Genomic DNA, 16063 nt, shown 5'->3' on the forward strand with positions numbered 1-16063 from the left:
ACTGTAGCCAGAGAATCACTCACAATTGCTTTTGATCCTGCTTTTGTGTGTTACCTCTGGTGTCCCCCAAGGATCTATCCTCAGCTGCCTCCTGTTTCTCATCTACATGTGCCCCTCAGCATCCTTCAAAGTACAGCATACATTTTCACATATGCATTGAGAACACACAGCTGTTTCTCAACACCTCCAAAGTTACTTAATTATCATCACTGCTTATCTGACATCCGGTACGTGAGGAGCAGAAATTTCCTCCAATTAACTATTGTGAAGGTGATGCTATTATTTTCGGTCCCTGCTCCAAACTCCATTCTCATGCTCCCTGGTAACTGGCCAAGACTAAACCAGTCTGCTCACAAATTTGGCCCCAAGATAAGCTTCCAACCATATTTTCGCAGCATCAGTTAGATCTATTGCCAACTCTGTAACATCACTCAACCCCACCCCAGATCAGCTCAGCTCAACTCATATGCTGCCTCTGATATCTATAGACTTGACTTTTCCAATGGGCTCCGGGCTGGCCTCCCACATTCCACCCACTATAAATTTATGGTTGTCCAAAACTGTGCTGCTCTTGCATTAATGTGCACCAAGTCTGGTTTGCCCGTAATCCTAGTGCTCACTTGACATACAGTAGCTCCCGGTCAAGCAATGTTTTAATTTTAACTTTTTAATCTGTTTTTGCATGGCCTCACTGTTCCCTTTTTCGGTAATTTCTTCCAGCTCTACAACTCTTTGAGGCATTTGTGCTCATCAAATGTTGGCCTCTTGAGCATTCTTGATTTCAATTGTGCCCTAATAGTGGCCACACCTTCAGATACCTAGGCCTCAAATCCCTCCCTACATGTCTTGGTTAGGATCGATAGAAAAAGAGCCTATACGCACGTGTATGTCTGAGACATGCAAAGTCTAAACCAGGAAGTGCAAGTTACAACTGCTAAATTCAATGCCAAACTGAGTACAGAAAACAAAATACAAAGGGAAAGGAAGTGAGGTTGAGAGAGAAAGAGAGACAAAATGTTTAAAGAAGTTGAACAAGCCCCAATTTATTTCTTGTCAGTTCAAAACTCACTCGATGCCTCCAAAAGCTGGCTTAGATATTTTAATTTCAAATTCTTGGCCTTGTTATATCTTACTGGAGATGTCCCAACTGATTTACTGATCGCACAGAAAACCACAGTTCCCAACCTGCCTCTCACCAGCCACTGCCAGATCACAATTTTAGTCAACTAGCCAAAGGCTTATTTGAAGTGAGAATCCACTCCTTATAGCAGGTTGCACCAAGAGATTTTGCTGCTGGAAAGGTGTGACAAGAAACTGAGTTAGCATAGGTTGTAGGCAAATCCCTAAGTACACCAAGTATGGGAAGAGATCACTGGCTTCATCAACTCCAAGGGCATCACTCCTGAATCTGCATCCAGTCCAGGAAGTCTTTAAATCACTCTAAACAAAATGGCAACAATCCTTCCCACCCCCCACAACCACTTTCAACAATTCCCTGCTCTTCATCACATAGTCTACCATCTGGCAGAAGACCGCACTAAAACACTTCCCATTCTTATCACACTCCCTCACTTCTTCCTTCACAGCATCCACTAGCATCATTCTCCTCAAACCTTCTCGCCTTTACACAAAAAACACACTCTGTCATGGCTCTCTCCTCACCTCACACTCCACATACATGTTCTAAAATCAACAACTACCTATTATAGTCATCTCTTTGCCTCTGCCTCAGCATTCCACATAACAAGCCGAAGACTCACATTCATGCTCTTTTTGGCCCGGGGTACTCAGTAACATTCTCTCTCTACGGGACAAGACAATACACAAAGAAAGGACTAAGACTCGAGGAGAACCCCAATCTCGTGGGACTTCTGAAACTGCAGCAGCAGCAAGCACTTAAGATCAGTTGTCCTTCAAGAGCTATCAGGAGGGGGCAAGTCAAAGCTGTCAAGCATTGGTGAACAAGGTCTTTGAAAATTACTGCAGCCCTTAACATTGTTTGAGAAATGCACAATTTGCCTACTTGCCGCTGCATTGTGAAGTATGCCATCTACTACGGTCCCAGCCTCTCATTGTCAGCCTGACTCTCAACCTTTCCCTCTCTCCTCTAGCTCCTTCTCAACAATCAGGGCATCCCAAGAATGACATCTCAAAGGAGATGAATCCTTCTGAAGAAGCTTTATTATATTCTTCATCACGTTCAAACACCAAAAGCGTGACTGACCCCTTGACTATGTGAAAAGGTGAGGTAGAGGGATTTACTAGTGAATATCAACAAGTGCTGGCGGCAGGGACAGCCCAGGAGGCTGGAGGCCCTCACAGCTATGGTGAGGAGAGATATACAGTCATCAGGGCACAGCAATGAGAAGACTGCTTGATTCACACAAAACAGCTGTATTAGATATTACCATAGTCTGGACAAGGGGAATAATGGCTTCTAAGTTCACCTAGAATTGATCATTTGAGGGTTTTTGTTCTATTTTTGTTATAATTCATGGTGCAGGACATTATCTTATTAATGAATGATAGCTATTTTCTACATAACTTCTGTCATTGCACTCCTTTTCATTAGATAACTAAGTTGATACATATTCTAGGCCGGGGCTTCCCAGACTTTGGGTCGGGACCCCCAGTGAGGTTGTGAGCTCCGAGGTTATAATAGCTGCCGTGAATCTTGGACTGATTTCTGACAGCTGTGAGGCCCCTTTACATCCTCACACTTTAATATTGGCAGACGTGACCTAGCAGACAGCATTCTGGGGCCCAATTGCTGCTGCTGCAAAATAGCCTGTGAATAAGTAGGGGTTTGTTTTTTTTTTAGAAACTCTGCCTTTGCATCAACTTCCCCATGAACAAGATCACTGGGGTGAAGGAGAAGGAGATGAAAGAGGGGAAGAGAGGGAGATGAGGGAGAGGAAGGAGGGGAAGATGGGGGAGGGGTAGAAAGCAGAGATGGGGAGGGGAAGAAGGCGGGGATGGAGGAGGTAAAGGAGGGAGTTGGGGTGAGGGAGAGGGGTCAAGGGGTAAAGGAAGGAGTTGACGAGGAGTGAAGGAGGAGATGACGAGGGGTGAAGGAGGGGAAGGTAAGGGTTGAAGGAGAGGAGATGGGGAGCTGATGGATGGGGTGATGGGGAGGAGGAAGGTAGTGGGAGATGGAGGAGTGGGAGATTCTGAGGCATTAAAATTGGCTTGCACTACAAAAATGTTTGTGAAATGCTGTTCTAAGAAACACCTAAACTATATAAATGATGACAAAGTTTGATGGTTTGAACAACTCACATGCTTATCCATTTAGAACCTGATTTCAAAGACCTGTACTGATCTCTGAAGCATATTGACTCACCCACCTTGAGGAGGAGTAAGTGGCTTGCCTTGTTCCTGACACCAGCCCACTGGGTGGATGTATGGGCTACTAGCATCACACCTACCAAACAGGTAATTACCATATTAATAAATGGAAACACGAAACAATTTTAAAAAACAGCTAGCCCACTAAAGTGGCATAGAAAGCCAGAAATTAATGTGCAGGTCAGATCAGTTCTGTTCTAAAACAAAGACAAATTTTGGCACAAGTGAATTGTGGTTGAAGATGTGCTCATTCCCCAAGGTGATGCACACCTGCAGTAAGTGACAGCAAAAACTGCCATTGCAGTCATGTGCGATTTGTGCCAAGATTGTACCAGACTTACGATAAACTTATAGAAAAGAGCAGAAAGTTACCTGCATGACATATGAAACTGGTAATGGGTGAGCTCACAGGTTTTGGATGATCATGAGGTTTCACTGAAACATCTGCCCAGATTTTAACATAGGACAATTTGGATACCTAGACTACATGGTCTACAGCGGTTCAAGAAGCCAGATCACCGCCACCTTCTCGACCGCAATAGGGATAGACAATGAATGCTGGCCTAGCCTGCGAAACCCACATCCCTTGAAAGAATAAAAAAAATTTAGGCAAATAGGATAGTGTTGATGTGTGTCCCCAATGGACTATCTGGCTGGAAACCTGAGTCAATTTATCTTCCAGAATTATTGACATATTTCTGCATTGACTATCACCTGAAGGGTGCAGGAATGATATTTGGGCTTATGTATTGGTGGTTGCCTCAAGCATAAGCCTTGCAAGAGAATGCCTCAAGATTAAGGGCTATAATTTAATGCCCTCACCTGGGGAAGATTGGCAGTCAGTCAAGGCATCAAACTGGGTGGCATGGCAGCAGTGCTGTGTCCAACACCAATGTGCATCTGGTGGGATTTAATCCACAGCAGGGGTCCGCTCACCCATGGGCCATTTAAGGTCCTTAAAAGGCCAATTAACGATGAATCCTTTGATTGCAATATTAAGATTGAGGATACAGGTAATGGGCATTTAATGATCAAGTACCTTGAGTACATATAAAGAGAGACTTCCTTCCATGACTGGTGGGCCCCATGGTGTCTGAGGTGCATCATTACCCCTGGGAATGACATTTTGCTTTAATTAATTAAGTGTCCCATTGATGCTTTATTTTACTTACAGTGTCCCGCGAGGTCTGTCACCCTATCCCCACCTCTCATTAGTTTAATTTATTATTTATTTTATTTTGAAAGAGAATAATTAGGGAATATGCCCATCAAGGGCTGCCAAGCACTAAGTAGTTTATTTTATTGTTAATTGGTTATCCTTAAAAGAATATTAAAGGAAAGATTGGGCCTTCTGCAACTGGTAGGAATCGCATTGGCTGGAGTGCATCAGCAGCCCTCGAAACATTATTTAAATTTAATGTATCTTGAAAGTTTTTTTGGCTGCAGTGCCCAATTAGGGAGCTGTTAATTAGTTAATTTGATTATTAGTTCATTTGTTTATTTTACTTGGCATACTCAAAGTATGGGGTACACAGACGGTGACACTGTGATCGTATCATTGAACTGGTAATCCAAAGACCCAGGTTGGAGCTCTGGAGACATGTCCGGATCACACTACAGCATCTGGTGGAATCGTATTTCATTTCTTGCTGCTTTAATGGGTGTTAATATTTTTTGGTATACTCTAACGGAGTATAAAGAGAGGTCTTCGTCTTTCAGATCAGACGTTAAACTGAGGTCCCATATGCTTGTTTGGGTAAAGGTAAAGGATCCATCGCATTACTTTGAAGAGGAGCAAGGGAGTTACCCCAGTGCCCTGGCCAACATTTGTATGACTCCTTTAAAAGGGTTGATCATTTCTTTATTGACCACTGGTTCTTTCAAAACAGTATAAAAAGAGACTTCTCTGACACTGGATGTTAGTTTGGCAGGAAGTATGCATATATAGTGGTGCATTCTGTAAATAAATCTAGTGTTAAAAGATTGGCATGTGGTTTCCCAATTCAACTCCTGACATCAGAATGGCGGCCTTTTTGCAGTCTGATTAGGATGGCGATTCCCTGTGTTCTGCTGGCCAACCCCGTCCCCAAGGCTGACAAACTTGGCCCCCAACCTCACTCGTTGGTGATTGCCAGCTCAGCCTAGGTAAAAGCCTGGACCAAAAGTCTGGATCCATGACTCTCCTTCATTGGAGACAGTCTGTAGTGCCAGAAATGGCCACTGCTCCCAGTGGAACTGTCGGGACTGGCGAACCGCCAAGCTTTAGACCAGTAAGCCTGCACTGCTCTGACCAAAATATGTTGAATCTGAACTGTCAACTTTAGCTGATTACAGAAATCTAAAGTTTATTTATTAGTCACAAGTAAGGCTTACATTAACACTGCAATGAAGTTACTGTGAAATTCCCTTAGTCGCCATAGTCCGGCGCCTGTTCAGGTCAACGTACCTAACCAGCACGTCTTTCAGATTGTGGGAGGAAACCGGAGCACCTGAAGGAAACCCATGCAGACATGGGGAGAACGTGCAGACTCCACAGAGACAGTGACCCAAGCTGGGAATCGAAGCCGGGTCCCTGGCACTGTGAGGCAGCAGTGCTAACCACCGAACGGCCCTCTTTTCTCAGCCGGGCTGTTCAGAAAGAATCTTACAAGCTGCCTTAAAACAATTTCAGGTAAAGACATCACTCCAGGTTCTGTAACCTTTCACCAAAATGAGCAAGCATGTGAGAAGGCTGATTTGAAAGCTGACAAGGATAGATTCCACCTACAGCCCCAGTTAAAGGCCCTGAATTCAAGGATCCATTTAGGAGGTCAGACCTGATCTTAACAGGCAGTTCCTGCAGACCCCCAGTAATATCTTTCCGAAGCTGTGGGAAGGCAATCTTCAGTATTCTTCCCAAACAATTCCACAGGACCTGAGGCCAGTGGTCAAAGCATGAACTGGCAAACCTGAAGGCCTTGTGTATCAGGGAAATGGACATTAGATAATCCTCAATATCACCACTAGGTAGTGCTGCATTGTCTCAAACTCTTCTCCAATATTGGCTCTGTGGAAAGCTCTAGACTGCTCCATGACCCTGTTAGCTATCTTAGGTCCTCCAAAATGGTCCCCGGTGCCTCATCCGCATTACTCTCTTTTTGAACAGAACACAAAGAGAGTTTGAATGCTGTAGGAGTTTGGGGCTGACTTCTGCACATGCGGATGGTTAGCACTGCTGCCTCACAGCATCAGGGACCCAGATCAGATTCCTGTCTTGGGTGACTGTCAGTGTGGAGTTTGGGTTCCCTCTGCGTTCTCCGCTTTCCTCCCACAGTCCAAAGATGTGCAGATTGGATGGACTGGCCATCGTAAATTACCCGTGAGATGTGTAGGTTAGGTGGGTTAGCCATGGTAAATGCGCAGGGTTACAAGGATAGGCAGGAGGGAAAGGCACCTGGTTGGAATGCTCATTCGGAGAGTCGATGCAGACTTGATGGGCCGAATGGCCTATTTCTGCACTGTAGGGATTCTAATCTTTCACTCCTTACTGTTGGAACCCACTTGCACCTATGACTCCTCCATTAAGATTGAGGACAATGAGTTCCACATATAAAAACAATGCAAGGAATGCTCAGGGGATCTCGGGGCTGCTCAGGAAGGTCAGTAAACCCAATGTATTGCAAAAGATATTCGGGCTTCAGCAAGATGGCACAGCCACCTTCCTCCATCAAATAAATACTTTATCCTTAGTGGATGTCCTGCGCCTGACCCCAAACACACTACTTTTCCAGTTCTGCAGGTTCTCTGCATAGGATTATACGGGATATACAGCACAGAAACAGATTATTTAACACAATCACTCCATACCAGTGTTTATGCTGCACTTGAGCCTCCTCCCATCTTTTTCATCTAAATCTATAATCGTAGCCATCTGTTCCTTTTTCTCTAATATTTTTGTCCAGTTTCTCCTTAATGCAGCTATACTATTCACTTGAACCATTCCCTGTGGTAGCGAATTCCACATATTTACCACTCTCTTTGATTAAAAAGGTTTCTTCTGAATTCCCTGTTGTATTTCTTGGTGGCACAGTGGTTAGCACTGCTGCCTCACAGTGCCAGGGAGCTGGGTTCAATTCCAGCCTTGCGTGACTGTCTGTGTGGAGTTTGCATGTTCTCCCCGTATCTGCATGGGTTTCCTCCAGGTGCTCTGCTTTCCTCCCATACTCCAAAGATGTGTGAATTAGGTTGATTGGCCATACTAAATTGCCCCTTAGTCACAGGGGATTACCACGATAAATACGTGGGGTTACAGGGACAGGACCTGGATGGGATTGTTGTCAGTGCAGACTCGATGGGCTGAATGGCCTCCTTCTGCACTAAGGATTCCATGATTGTATATTTACGGCTTATGTTTTGAGAGTGGTTTTTGTGTACTTGGAGATCCTTTTCTTCCTCTGCCCTACTGAAACTTGCATTTTCCAAATAATAAGAGACTTCCCTATTCTTCCACTGCCTCATGTTTATCTGTTTTGAACTTCATTTATCAATTATTTGTCCATTTTGCAAGTTCATTAATGTAATTTGGTGCATTCCTCCTCTGTATTGACTATCTCACATTTTGGTGACATCCACACATTTGAGAACAATGTTTCTGTTTCCAAAGTCCAAGCTCAATCTGAGTTATGAACAGCAGTGGTGCCAGCATGAGATGGAACAGCACCTTACTGCCACTTAATCACTCTTTACTTCCACTCTCTGCTTTCTATTTTGAAGTCAGTTAGCTCTCCAACCTGCCACTTGTTTCTTGGACTCCATATTCTCTGACCTATTCATTAGTCTATTATGAGTCATTCTATTGCAGGCCTTTGGACAATCCAGATAAATTACATCTGCTGTATTATCATTCTCTACTCTATGTTACTGTCTCATAAAGATTCAATAAGATTAGTCATGCAAGAGTAACCCCTTAAAAATCTATGCTGATTTTTGTGATGACCTTAATCCAATAGCAGTGCAGTAAGAAAATAATGTAATTTCTTGAAAATGCCTGCGGAATTTATAATTGGTTTCCAGAGTGTTTGAGAGGGACTTTGAAGAGGTTATATTAATTTTAAAGGTAAAAATTGTAACTTTCTTTGACAATAAGTAATGCTAGTTCATGTGACCTGGCGACCTTTGACCTGTGAGCAATACCAACAGGCAGGAAGTTAAGATGCAGACACGAAGAGAAAGCAGACAGAGACAAAAAGGGGGACACAGAACTCATACGAGGAGAAGCCAGCAAGCTCTTTATGAAAAGTTGTTTCCCTTGTGGCCCAAGAAGAAAAGTTTAGGGGGTGACCTTATTCAAACATAAGATTCTGAGGGGGTTTGACAAGGTAGATAATGAGATGTTTTCATTAGTGGGAGAGTGTTGATCAAGGGGACATAGCTACAAGATCAAGGACTAGTCATTTAAAACTGAGGCACGCAGAAATTTCTTCTCGCAGATAGTGGCGAGTCTCTAGAATCTTAAGGATTATGGAGACTGGATCATTAGGAGCATTTAAAGTGGAGGTGGATAAATATTTGATAGATCAAGGAACAGAGAGAGGGCTGTGGGGAAAGGACACACAAAAGGAGCTAAGGCCGGCATGGTGGCACAGTGGTTAGCATTGCTGCCTCAGCGCCAGAGGGACCTGGCTTCGATTCCCGGCTTGGGTCACTGGCAGTGTGGAGTTTGCGCATTCTCCCCGTGTCTGCGTGGGTTTCCTCTGGGTGCTCCGGTTTCCTCCCACAATCCAAAGATGTGCGGGTTAGGTTGATTAGCCATGCTAAATTGACCTTTAGTGTCAGGGGGATTAGCAGGGTAAATATTTGGGGTTACGGGAATAGGGCATGGGTGGGATTGTGGTCAGTGCAGACGTGATGGGCCACATGGCCTCCTTCTGCACTGTAGGGATTCTATAATTCTATAATGAGATCAGCCATGATCATATTGAATGGTGGGGCAGGCTTGAAGGGCCTGGTGGCCTACTTCTGCTTCTACTTCTATTTCTTACGAAAAACAGAATTCCAGAAGCATTTGTGGGAGTGATGTACGAATGAGCTAATAGGAACTGAATCCTAAAAAGCAGGGAGAATAGCTCAAGCATGCAGGAAAGCCGAGAGCTTGCATCAGAGGGCTGGATTGTGAACTGGGTACTGTTGTTGGTCAATTAGAAAGAAATGCTGGAAAGCTCTGCCTTCAAGATTCACATGAGCTTAGTGAGAGGAGGTTCATAGACATGTGCCTTGTCGGTGTCAACTGTATCCAGAGACCTCAAATAGAATACACTTGCTGATGAATGCAACTGAAGGGACAAATCAAGTGAGTTGGAAAGATGATGATATTGCACACAGTGCCACATTTGTGCAGGCTGTGATGCGGATGCTTGAGGTTGTGTCAGATGTATCTTCGTTGTCTCGGCTATTTAAAGTGAAATTTACCTTTTTATTTGAAGATTTATTTGCCTTTAATTTGCATTGGTTCCGATTCATGTTAAAGCAAAACTTACAAAAAATGAAATATTTTGGTGAAATTTTGTCATTGGATAAATTTGTTTATTTTGGTTTATGATTTCCCCATGGGGATTGCAACGCTTCTCATTATTATATATTAGTTTCTAAATGCTCATCTATTCTCTCCTTTTGTAGCAATTCCACTACTTTCCTAGCACTCATGTTAAGATGACTGATCTATAATCCCCTTGACATGTTCTGTCACCTAATAAAGAAGTTTTGTTAACGATACATCAATCCTCTTTTCCGAACAAATTATTAAGTATGTGTAATAATGCTATCTGTGCTATCTCTTCCCTAGATTCTTCTAAAATGTGTGGACGCAACCCATCTGGACCTGGGGTTTTATTCTTGACGTTTGATTCATTTATTTATTACAGCCCCTTTTATACTTTAAATGCACTAATCTCATTATTCATCTCATCATTCAATGTCATATCTACCTGTTCCGGAAAATACCAAAGCAAAATGCTTATTTAATATTTCTGCCATCTCTACCTGTAATATTGTGCTGATTATCCCTAATGGACCCAGAACCCATTCTAGCCTTCATTTTCCCCTAATTGATGCACCTGTAAAGTATTTTTCTATTTTGTTTTATTACCTGATATCTTAATTTTGTTGTTCCACTTCGCCTTCATAATTGTTATTTCTGACTTCACTCCTAATCTCTTCGTGTTCTTTCTTACCATTGCATGCCTCTTTTCTAACCATCCATTATTCCCCTGTGTTTTTATTCATTCATGGAGGCCCACCAGCATTTAGTTTGTTCTTTTTTTTTTAGGGAAATATGTTTTTCCTGCACTCTGTCAAACATTTTCAAATATTTCCCAATGTTATTCTACATTGTTGTTTGTCCAAACTGTTGTCATTTTACTTTTCTCAAGTTCTATTCTCAGTCCCTCAAAACCAGTTCTTCTCCAATCTATCAACCTGATTTTTATATTTATGTCCTTCTCTCTTATCATCTGAGAATGTATTACATTATGGTCATTATTGCCTGTATGCGCCCCTACTTTTGCTTCTCTAATCTGCTTTGGTTAATTTCCCATGACGAGATCCAATAGTGAATCTTCCCTTGCTGGATGTTTATATACTGCATTAGAAAGGAGCCTCATACGCATTGTAGGAACTCTATTTCTTTATTCCCCCTTACTTACCTCTTTTGTCCAATAAATATTCCGGTAATTAAAATCCCCATGTTATTTACTCAATTCCCGAACGTGTCTGCATATAATCATCCTTCTCCTCCCTTCTACCATTAAGTGCTCTGTAGACTACATTAATATGATTGATCCTTTATCTTTACCCATATGGATTTTAGTTTTGTCTTGTTGAAAGCTGCATCCCTTTTCTCGACTTCCAATATTGTATCTCAAATACAGTTATTTAATCTCCCCTTTCTCCCTTTTTCTCTTTTCTAATGATGTCATTCCCTGTATTGTTTAGTTCCCAGTCCTGATTTTTCTGCAGTCATAACTCAATAATCCTTACAATGCCCGGTTCCTCACAGTGTACAATTACCTCCTGCTCTCCTGTTTTATTATGGGCAGTGCGTGCATTGTTGGACAGATATTTTGACTAATTTTAATAAGATTTTCTCTCACCTAATGTCTAATCATCTTTTTAAACTCCTGTTCTAAAACTCTCTTTATTCTTTTGCCATCAATGTCCTTCCTTCCTTTCTTCTGGTTGCCATCCTTCACTATTTTGCTTACATTTAGGTTGATCATATTTTACTCATTTAAAGCCTTTGCCACTTCCCTGTTTACTCTTCCCACTTGCATATGGATCCCGTTGCACTTCCAGTGGAGCTCCATTGGTATAGCTCCTTCTTGTCCCAAACCGATGCCAGTATTCAATGAAAAGGAACTCTTCTCTCCCACCCCAGCCCATTACCCACATGTTAATTCTCTTGACCTGTCTGCTCCTGTGCCAATTTATTCGTGACGCGAGTGATAATCCTGAGATTATTGTCCAGAAAGACTGCTATTTAATTCAGAGCCTAACTCCTGATACTTTTTCGGCAGGACCTCCTCCCTATTCTTACACATTTGTTCAAACATGTACCACAACAATTAGATTAATTCCCCTCACTTTCCAGCCACCATGATATCATCCCTTATCCTACCACTAGGTAGGCAACACCCTCTTTGGGATTTTCATTCAGCAGCAGAGGATGCTCTCTATCCCCCTAATGATGAAGTCCCCTGTTCCTGCCGCATTTTCTGTTCTCCACCCTGCCTTAAACAACCTTCCGAACCACAGTGCCTTGGTCAGCATTGGAAGGATTTCCAGTTCTAGTTTTGTGTAAATTGGCTCTCATTTCTTTGATCTGACTGTCATCGTTACCACTCAGATTTTGTCACTGCCTCTGTGAGCAACAGTGGGTTTAATATCCTAACACTACATCAGGTCACTTCCTCTTTCCTTGACTCTTCAGGCAATTATCATCTACCCCAGCCCTTCCTCCATAGCCCATGTGGAGCCTAACCCCTCTATTTTCTATGCACTCACCCCCCGATCCCATGAAGCTGAAGCACAGTAGGATGTATTTACACACTCTGCACATCTCTGTCAATTTAAACTGGCTGACTCCACAACTTGAGAGTGGAGTCGGCATGGTGACCTATAAGCAGCAGATGGAAGTCCTACATCACTCCAGTTCCAAGACATCTGCTACACTTCTGATCTTTTTATACCAATGTATCAAAAAGTCACAAATTAATACAGTATTGAGAATAATTATAGAGCATTTCTCACCAATAATCGTATGTATCATCCCAATTATCAAAATGCACCAAAAAACGATTGTCTATTATATCTGTCACTGATGCAACACAGATCAGGGAGGGATTCTTTCTGTCAACCGCCTCCAGCTTCATTCCCACTCGAAATCCTGAAGGAGTCACAGTCTATGAGAGACAAGGATATGTGTGTTAAGAACAAATGAAAGCAACAAAATTTGATACACTAAACTGATTACATATCTTGCCAAAAGCATGTTGTATGTTATTTAAAAATAGATGTCTTTAAATATGAATACTTAGCAAGTTGAACAATTATGGTGGAACAATTACCAATCACTACCACTACCCATCTGAGACTGACAGCATCTTCAGTGGCTGGATCAGCACATAGAGGTGTGGTGGCAAAAATGGCACCTGCATGTTGGTCTGCCCCATCTGCTCCAGACTTGGACTTTCCAGAGAACTCGGGGGGAAGAGTGGCAGGACTGGTAGGAAGGGTATGTCGCCTGTCTTGTTAATTGGCCAGTTTGATGTCATTAGCAAGCTTGCCTTCTGACTTGCCGAGATTTTCATGGGGGCGGGTGGCCGTTGGAAGCTCTCTGAAGCCTGACGTGAACAGGGACAGAAATGTTGAAACTGATTTCTTTGAAATGTGAAAATTTGGATGAGAAAACCGGGTATAAATAAAATTTCAACAGCCCACCTTTCCTTGCCCTCACCTCTGTTTCTGCTCTCCATTTGCCATGACTACTTTGAAGTTGAAGATCCTCTTACTACTTTTTTTTTTAAGGCCACGCACACTTGGCAGTTACAGCAATGGCTGCCAATTCAGGCCAGGACATGGTCCACCTCCATTCCTGCACCCCTCCCTCCGAGCCATTAACTGGGCAGGAGACCCATCTCTCAGATCACTGAGACCCCAATCACCCCAACAAATCGTCCTTCATGGCAGGCTGGGGACAGAAGTGGGATTGCGACGTAAAATCAGCTCTGTCGCCCGATTGCAGCTTCCAGTAGGATATTTCTGCCCTGGAGACTACACGTGTATAATTAAACACAAAAATCTAGAAGTTGTTGTTTGAGATTCTACGTTTTTCCACAGGATGCTGTTGCACTTCCTCCAGACAATAATCAATTAGAATTTGGTGGACGGCTGAGAAATTGCCCTTTTGAAGTGATTAGTGCTGCTGTAGGATCTCTTGAAAATGTTGCACCTTGTTGATTGTAACTGAGTTGTAACAGTGTACTAATATCATAATTACTGCTGAAAAACCTCTCCGGGGCTGAAATGTTAATTTTATATCTGTGCAATGACAAATCTTTCCATTATGATAAAAATAAGCCACATATTTTAACTTATTTGATTTGGCTTTTGATATTTCAGCTTCTACTGAATGTATGTATGTCCCAATCATATTTGAATATCTGTAAAATTTTAATAAAATGTGAAAAATAATCAGTCGATTTGATGTCTGCAAAAATATAATTACCAGCTTGACAGCATCACTGTTGTTGGATACCTGGAGACCCCCTCAACTTGGTGCCAAATTCAAGTTAACATCAGGAAAAAGAAAATGCACACCATAGAGATTGTTAGATCTTTGTGGGCAGCTTTCTTTGTGGTCAGAGGCGAGCACTGTTGACCATGAATTTCATCAGCTGCCAGACCTTATCCAGGAAATTTGCTATTTACACAATCATAGTCCCCCTCTAATCTAGCAGGTACGCCAAGTATGCACAGGGGCACTCACCCTCATTAAACAGCCTGACCATGGAAACTTTTGACAGGCACCAAATTCCCACTTCACCAATGCTATGACAACAGATCAGAATCACAGATTTTCAGCCCCATGGAATTTCATTTCAAATGCTTTTGCCAGAATTGTTTTAATTTTTTTTCTTTAAAATGCAAATTCTGTGCCATTATGACAGAGTTCATATACTGTTGCAGGCCTCACTGACGTTCAATGCGAGGGCAACCCAAATCCCAGAAGGGAAACTTAGAACGCCGGTTCTTAACTTTTTATTTTTGCAATTTGGAAAAATGCAAGAAGAGATGAAGCTCGGTGAGGAAAGGAGGCTGTCTTGTTGTAAATTATTCGAATAACAAAACATTTATTAAACTTTAACACACAGCCAAAAAGGCAAGAATAAAGAACAACATTTACAATTAAGTACAATAATGGTTACCCAGACAGTATGCTCAAATCACCCCAATCTAAATCAATCTACTTTTTTAAACTGAGAATTCATCTTCCCCAAAACAACATCCCTCAGGTTTTAGGACTATGAGCCAAATCCAGCAAATAATTATCACACAGGACCGGAGCTTTCTTTTGGGAACCTTTCTTCTAGTTTAGGGTAGAACTTATGGACCGTGATCTAGCAATTCCATTAGCCATGGGCACAAATCCCATAATGGCTGCTAAATCTGGCACAGTGAGAAGTTTAACAACACCAGGTTAAAGTCCAACAGGTTTATTTGGTAGCAAAAGCCACACAAGCTTTCGGAGCTCCAATTGTGTGGCTTTTGGTACCAAATAAACCTGTTGGACTTTAACCTGGTGTTGTTAAACTTCTTACTGTGTTTACTCCAGTCCAACGCCGGCATCTCCACATCAAATCTGGCACATGCAGGGGGCTCTGGCAAGGGGGATTACCCTCCTCCATTGGGTTGGGGGGGGGGGAAGGGAGGGAATTCCCGCCTGCATGTGGAGTTTGGGGTGGGTGGTTTGTCGGGGGGGGGCTCCAATGTCCATTGGGGTGGGGGGGAGGGGTGTTATGGGGCGGCACAGTGGTTAGCACTGCTGTTTCACAGTGCCAGACACCCAGGTTTGATTTCTGGCTTGGATCACTGTCTGTGCGGAGTCTGCACATTCTCCCCTGTATGCACGGGTTTCCTCCGGGAGCTCCGGTTTCCTCCCACAGTCCGAAAGACCTGCTGGTTAGGTGCATTGGCCATGCTAAATTCACCCTCAGTGTACCCGAACAGCCACTGGAATGTGGTGACTAGGGGATTTTCACAGTAACACTTCATTGCAGTGTTAATGTAAGCCTACTTATGACTAGTAAATAAACATTTAAAAATGTAACTATGAGAGGGAGCCCTGAACTCAGGATCTTGGCGTTGGTGGTGTGTTTAGGCCGAACCTCCAGCTGGCTGTGTGATCCTCGCCAGCACTTTGAAATTGTACAGAGTGCTGCTGAATCAGGCAAGAAAAGATGTCTGTGAACCCTTTTAGATAGGTACATGGGTACGATGGGTATAGAGGGATATGGGCCAAATGCAGGCAATTGGGATTAGTTTAGGGGTTTTTTAAAAAAGGTTGGCATGAACAAGTTGGGCCAAAGGGCCTGTTTCCATGATGTAAACCTCTATGACTCTAACCCAGTGAGTTTCACATAGCTTTTCTCACCTGATCCAACACTTCGAAATTTTGGTCAAA

The 16063-nt window shown here is 42.8% G+C and overlaps 1 protein-coding gene across 4 annotated transcripts in view; it reads right to left on the reverse strand.

Moving 5' to 3' along the window:
* The window catches only part of LOC144495835 (lethal(3)malignant brain tumor-like protein 4), a 316415-nt gene that overhangs the window by 182220 nt on the left and 118132 nt on the right, over positions 1–16063 (reverse strand). For all 4 annotated transcript variants that reach the window (XM_078216430.1, XM_078216429.1, XM_078216428.1 and 1 more), the window contains 2 exons: positions 12631–12782; positions 3348–3424 (listed from right to left, as the gene is read on the reverse strand). In XM_078216430.1, the coding sequence (XP_078072556.1) occupies positions 3348–3424; positions 12631–12782 (229 nt within the window). The remainder of the gene's footprint in view (positions 1–3347; positions 3425–12630; positions 12783–16063) is intronic.

The sequence above is a fragment of the Mustelus asterias genome, chromosome 7 (genome assembly GCF_964213995.1).
Source record: "Mustelus asterias chromosome 7, sMusAst1.hap1.1, whole genome shotgun sequence".
NCBI classification, from domain to species: Eukaryota; Metazoa; Chordata; class Chondrichthyes; order Carcharhiniformes; family Triakidae; genus Mustelus; species Mustelus asterias.